This window comes from Perca flavescens, chromosome 4 (assembly GCF_004354835.1).
Source record: "Perca flavescens isolate YP-PL-M2 chromosome 4, PFLA_1.0, whole genome shotgun sequence".
NCBI lineage: Eukaryota > Metazoa > Chordata > Actinopteri > Perciformes > Percidae > Perca > Perca flavescens.
In genome coordinates this window covers 2,158,245-2,165,346 of record NC_041334.1, presented here as the reverse complement: position 1 = coordinate 2,165,346, position 7,102 = coordinate 2,158,245, and the positions used below count along the sequence as shown (strand labels likewise).

The following is a 7,102-nucleotide window of genomic DNA, read 5'->3' as shown; positions in this document are numbered from 1 at the left end:
ATTCTGTTCTGTTTCACATTGACCTTCTCGTGTGAAGCCCAGTCATTTGTTACAACTGTACTATTCTACTTTTTCATTAAAACATGCAAAAGGCCATGTGGAGTAGAGGATAGGATTTCTTTAACGTGTCCGTTAAGAGACGAGGCTAACGTTGACATGTGTTCTTAGTGAATCAAATAGTCCAAAAACTGATTCCAAATAGCTTTGAATGAATACCTGAACGGAAAGTTTGACATTCATTTTCTGTATCCACATATTTGTATATATTTTTTTATATTATATATTGCACCAGGTTGTAGCACAAATGCTATTTTCTGCCCGTAGTACCTTGGCAGGAAGGAAAAACATGAATTATTCAATGCAAGTGAAGTACAAACACATTCATACCTAAGTTACAATAATACAAATGTGCAAAGTTGCATCAATAAAATTACCCCCTCCCATTACCCGCACACACACACAAAATAAAAACATGACTTTTGTACTTTTTCAGAATGTTTTTTCAATCTCTTGTCTCTAAATGGCATTTGGTTCCACGTTAAATTGTAATTATATATATATATATTTTTTTTTTGACAGACTTAATATATGTATTCTTTAAATTCTAATATTTAATAATTATATTTAATATAATATATTAATATAATATTTAATAATTTGTTTTGCACTTATGCAAGTACATTTTGCCAGATAACACCAATAAGTTAACAATGTATTCAATGTTAAATTTCTCATGTTAAAAAAAATTATAATTTTTTTTATGTCCTTAACTTGATTGTGGTCCAAAATAAAGCGTCTTACGTCATGACGTCCGCCGATGATGCGTCACGCAGTCTCCGCCCCTTTTAGCGAGAGCGCACATTCCTATTGTCCAAGATGGCGGCGTAGGTGCAGATCCTCCGCGGCTGACATGTTTTTAAACGAGTTTATGCTTTTATTTCGATATATATGCAAGTATTCAGCGTCTTGAGCGGTTCGGTGTCCTTGTCGAAGCTGACGTCGGCCTCGCTGTTTTTGCTAACACCCCTGGAAATCGCTCCGCGAGCCGAATTCCCGTTGCAGGCTGCGAAAAGTTTGAGCTCCATCATCCTTCGAAGATGAAGAGGCAGGCCGGGAGAGAGGCTAGTCCGTCCAGGGCCGTCGCTAAACGGATACGGGAAAGGGAACGAGAGAGCGGACGGAGAGAGGAGCTCCCGCCGCCGCCGCTGGCTCTGCTGCTGGCGGAGAGCCGGGGGTATCACCGCCGCAGCCGGAGCAGGGAGAGAGAGAAGCCGCGGCTCAGAGATGAGCGCGCGGCCGCTGCCCTGGAGCTCCACCACCGGCACGAGCTCAGCCTCCTCGGCCGCCCGCCGCTACGTACCACTGCTGCGGCGGAGCTCCCCGCCGCCAGACCGGGCACGCTGGAGTACAAAACTCTGCTCATCAGCAACCTCGGCTCGCAGGTCTCGGACGAGGACGTGGAGGACGCGCTGTTTCACGAGTTCAAAAAGTTCGGGGACGTGAGCGTGAAACTGTCGCACACGCCGGAGTTGGGACGCATCGCTTACGTGAATTTCCGTCACCCGGAGGACGCAAAAGAAGCCCGGCACGCCAAATCCTCCAGGTTAGTCCTAGGGGAGCGGCAGTTAAAGATCGAGCCCATGTACGTCAGAAGGCGCAGCGTCACGCCGCCGGACGCTGGGTATCTGCCACTGCACGCGCCGTTGCCCTACAGACAGCGTTCCATTTCCCCGCCCGCTCCGGGCGTGAGTAACATCAGAGACATCAGAGCCAGACATTACGCCCTGGAGACCCTGGGGCTCAGCAGAGAGAGGGAGAGGCTCCTGGATTATTATGGTATGTTGGATGAGAGGGGCCGGCCCTATGGCATCCCCGCAATGCCAGTAGTGGAGGATTTAAAACCGGAGGACGACCAGAGGGCGACCAGCAACCTTTTTATCGGAAATTTGGACGGTAATGTTACAGAGGCAGAACTGAGGAGGGGCTTTGACAAGTATGGCGTCATTGAGGATGTTGTGATTAAACGGCCTGCCCGTGGACAGGGCGGGGCATATGCTTTTGTGAAGTTCCAGAACCTGGACATGGCGCACCGGGCCAAAGTGGCCATGCAGGGGCGACTCATGGGCGGGAATCCGATAAAGATCGGCTACGGCAAAGCTAACCCCACAACGCGGCTCTGGGTGGGCGGTCTCGGGCCGGGGAACTCCCTCGCCGCACTCGCCCGGGAGTTTGACCGCTTCGGAAGTATACGGAGTATCGACTACGGTAAGGGGGACAGTTTTGCTTACATTCAGTATGAAAGCTTGGACGCGGCCCAAGCCGCCTGCGGCCAGATGAGGGGGTTTCCTTTGGGCGGCCCCGAGCGGCGTCTGAGGGTTGACTTTGCCAAAGTCGAGGAGAGCCCCTCTCGACCGTTTCCCCCCGGATACCAGCCGTCCGTCGCGGTCCCCTCCCACTACGACGTCCTCGGGGACGCCTACAGCCGCCATCGCAGCCTGGAGCGGGAGCTGCGAGGAGCCAGGGACCGCTCACCGGCGCCGCTGCCGCCCACCTACAGCCTCATCTCGGCGAGGGAGAGAGAGCGGGCGCTGCTGGAGAGAGACTTTCCCAGCAGCCCCACCCGCAGCCTGGAGAGACGAGCGGGCGGCGTGGAGGCGTTCGGGCGGAGCGGGAGAACGGCAAGGAGCCGCAGCCGCAGCCGGGAGCGGTGGCTGAAAGAGAGGGAGGAGAGGAGGAACCGGAGGAGGAGTCTGTCTGCCGACCGGCCGACAGAGGACAGAGAGAGGGAGAAGGAGAAGGAGAGGGGGAGGTCGCGGGTTCGGGGGCCCGTTTCTCCTGATGCAAGCCCCGACCGAGCGCAGGTTCGAGCGCCGGACTCCACCACGGAGCCCAGAGACCACTCCCCCGCCACCAACAACGACGAGGACCCACCGTCCGGCCGCCACCATGGCAAAAGATCCAGCGAACACCTCAACAACCATCACCACGCCCACCGTGGCAGCAGCGAGATAACCGCCGCCGTCTCTCCCGCCGCCGCCGCCGCCCACACGGACGCCACGCACACCTCCTCGTCCCCTCCCGGCACGCTGTCGGAGTTCGCCCAGGCGTCGCTGCCCAAAACGTGGCACGGCTTCTTCGCTCTGAAGAACAGCAGCTTCCCCACGGAGCTGTACATGCTGGAGGGCGGCGCCGCCTTCTTCAGTGCCGTGATGCGCGACACGCTGAAGCTGCAGAGCCAGAACCAGCCGGGCCAGCTGAAGATCGCCCAGCGGCTCCGCATGGACCAGACGCGGCTCGACGAGGTGACGCGCCGCATCAAACTGGGCCGCCCCGACGGGTTCGCCATCCTGCTGGCTCTGCAGGGCCCCATCGACCGCCAGGCGCCCGCCATGGAGCCGGGGCTGCAGGCGCGGTTGCTTCGCCATCTGGTGACCTACCTGCGGAACAAGGAGGCGGCGGGGGTCGTGAGTCTGCCCGCCGCGAAAGAGGGCGGGCCCGGGGCGATGCTGTACGCGTTCCCGCCTGGCGTGTTCTCGCAGCAGTACCTGCAGGCCGCCAAAAGGACTGTGGGTAATCTGGACGAGGAGCACATGGTTATTGTGATCGTCAGTGACACTAATTGATTATTGTGCCCAGACACTTAAAGTCCCGCACGGAGAGCGAGCGGAGAGGAAACGTAACTACAAATACTTCCGTGTTGTTTTTAGAAAGATGTGTTTTATGGTTTTTATTCAGTATCTACACAGCAAAGTACACTACATCTCTCTTTTACTCTCTTGCTCTTTACTTCTCCCTCTCGCCAGTGAGCGATTGCTTGTCATGTTGTTAACGGTGATTTTTATGTACGGAAGCGTATTGCTGCCCCGCCTGGAAAAACAAAATACAAATCAGTATCACGTTATTTCGTGGGAATTTTATAGTAATAAGATGTTGTCGTTTGTTTACGTTTAACAAGATATTTTGAAGGTTTTAACAGGTATAGCTTAAATTATAACCTCTTCTTTCCTATTTATAATGTTATAAAGTGAAACTTTTCACGTAATAAACCGGATCATTTATCTTGTTGGAACACAACAATTTGTGTCTGCAAAACTATCAAAACAAAAAATGTCGTGCTATAATGGGAACTCATGTTGTCTTAACATGAAAATATGTAATTATATGCAACAATATGTTGTAAAAAAACGCAAAAAGTATCTTGTTTTATTTTCCCTAATGTGAAAATATCTTGTTACTTAAAAAAAAATAAACTTTCCAAATTTTTTCTAGGCAGCAATAAGCTTCCGTAGCATTGTGAGTCTAAATGAAATGAGAACCCCTTAAAAGGAGAGAGGATGTAAATGTATAGACCTTTATACTCTTAAGCTGTAACGTACAACACTAAATCTGAGGGTTTTTTGTTTGTGTGCTCGGTTACTTTAATGTTTTCCTTTTTATCCGAATCTACCAAGTTGTTATCCGATTATATATAGATGTGTGTGTGTGTTGGGGGGCGGGAAGGTTTTTATACAAAGTGATTGTACTGTAAACAGAAAGTGGGGAAGAGTCTACAGAGCAGGGTTCAACATTAGGGTTTCCCGTACGCCGCCGCGTTGGGAGAGTAAACGTAACCCAGTTTTCCTGTTTGTGCGTCATCATAGACATAATTATAAATAACGTTCTCTTCACCATCGGAGAATGTTTGTTGAATCCTTTCTTTGAATGTGCTGTCGGCCAATCGGGAATTGAGTTGGTGCTACACACCTTACACGTTTTGATGCTTTTAATTGAAATTTTTCTTTTTTTAATTCGTGACGTTTCTTTTCTTTCGACGTTTGACTTTTTTATGTGTTTTTATATTTGGACTCATTTTTGTTTATTGTTTTTATTTTGACGGGTTTTTTTTATGCTTGGACTTTTTATTATTTAAATTTTTTTCTTTTGGGCTTTTTGACATTTTTCCCACAATTTATTTTTTTATGCTTTTGATGTTTTTTTTGTGTTTTTATACTTCGACTTACTTTTTTTAATTTATTTGACAGGTTTTTTTTTCATGCTTTTGACATTTTTTTTTTTTTTTTTTTGTGTATTTTTTTAAATTTTTATGACTTTTTATGATTTAATTTTGAAACACAATTTGTATAGGGGCCAGTAAGTAAAAATTGTCTCTGAGCATTTACATTTTTTTTTTTCCTTCTTCTTTTCAAAAAAGCCCTTAACGTTGAACCCTGCTAGAGACAAAAGTGAATTCCTTGACCCGTCCTGTGACTGTATATTCTACATCGGGAGTGTTTTATCAGTCCAACCATTCCAGATTTCCTTGGTTTTGAAAGGCGTGAGTGTGTTTGATCTAGGGCTGCACGATAAGAGGAGAACATGCCAGAACTTTAGGGCTGGATAGCGGTCAATAACATTCAATACCGACACCCCAACCCCCCACAAAGAGACAACTACAAAAAACACAAAATGACTACCGAGAGACGCAAACTACCACGATACTGCGATGTGTCGCAGTTCGCGAAGTGTTAACTTGCACCAGTTGCTGTCACTAGGACGATCCGAAGACTACATATTGTGCAGCCCTAGTTGGATGTGTTGTTGCATGCAGGAAAAGGATGAAAACATGTTTTTATTTAGTCTGTCTTTCTGTAATCTGCCTGACAGATATCAGCTGTTGAACTGGTGCGAAACCTGATCTTATTACTCGTTTGATGATGGTTTTTATATTGTATACCGACTTTTATTCAATTTTAATACACCAATCCATCCATCTCCGTTTTTGTTTTATCTGCCCTGACCTTTAGCCTCAGTTACGTTGTTAAGTTGCCTCTTAATTCAAACATCTGACATCTTTAAAATGTCTTGTGTTGTCCGAAACTCAAAAATCTTCAGTTTCCTGTCCCTGAGGAGAGAAGACACTAGAACATATTCACATTTAACAAGCTGACGTCACACAAGTTCTACTTTTTACTTGTGTGTGTGTGTGTGTGTGTGTGTGTGTGTGTGTGTGTGTGTGTGTGTGTGTGTGTGTGTGTGTGTGTGTGTGTGTGTGTGTGTGTGTGTGTGTGTGTGTGCCAATGTTTTTTGTTTCATTATGGATTATTTCCTGGATGAATGGATGAGTTGTTTGGTCTCTAAAACGTCAGATAATGATGAAAAATGTGTATCAGTGTTTTCCACAAAGTCCCAAGATGACGTCCTCAAATGTCTTGTTTAGTCCCCAACTCAAAGATATTCAGTTTCCTGTCCCAGAGGAGAGAAGACACCAGAACAATATTCACATTTAACAAGCTGACATCACACAAGTTTAATGTTTTTACATAAAAAATGTCTCGAACTGATTAATAGATTATCAGAATAGTTGGCGATTCATTTGATAGTTGACATCTAATCTCTTGAAACAATCATCCTCTACAGTTCCCGGAGATGAACGTCGAGACTGAACCCGGCGGCGACTTGTTTGGTTTGTTTACTCCGATGTTCAGTCAATGTTTCCTGTCAACTTCCAAGATCTTTTAGGGATAAAAACCGTATTTTTTTTTTTCCCCAACCAAAACTGAAATATAAAAAAAAAATAAAATGTGGAAACTGTTGAGATGGCAGCTGTAGACTTTTTTTTTGTGTGTGTTTAACTATATTCGTGGGGTCCAAAGACCGGGAGTCCAGTATACTTGTGGGGTCCCGACAGCTTTGTGTGGCCGAAATGCTGGACCCCCCCAAGTTTAAAGGGCTGTTTGAGGGTTAGAATTAGGTTATGGCTAGGGTGAGGGTAAGGGTTAAGGTTAGGTATTTAGTTGTGATGGTTAAGGTAAGGGTTAAGGTTAGGCATTTAGTTGTGATGGTTAAGGTGAGGGTTAAGGGGCTAGGGAATGCATTACTGTATGTCAACAATGGGTCCCCACAAACCTATGTGCGCGCATGCACGCAGTGGTTCTCAAGCTTTTTTCAATAATGTTCCCACTTTGAACAGTTTTTTTAAGCCGTGTACCCAGCGCAAATAATTTCCTTCTATAAAGAGGAAGAATACAGTGATGTCAGAGATAGATTTAATAAACAGCCTTGGACCTGGAAAACATGGAAAAAGGAGACAAAAACTTTGATAAAAGACGGTAGAAAGAAGGAA

At 46.7% G+C, this 7,102-nt stretch overlaps 1 protein-coding gene across 1 annotated transcript; it reads left to right on the top strand.

The window, feature by feature from the left end:
- Positions 1–887: 887 nt before the first annotated feature.
- On the top strand, positions 888–4,246 carry rbm15b (RNA binding motif protein 15B). Its single transcript, XM_028576067.1, has one exon. It carries the CDS (start codon positions 1,098–1,100, stop codon positions 3,621–3,623), a length of 2,526 nt encoding a protein of 841 aa, XP_028431868.1. The 5' UTR covers positions 888–1,097; the 3' UTR covers positions 3,624–4,246.
- The last annotated feature ends 2,856 nt before the right edge of the window (positions 4,247–7,102 follow it).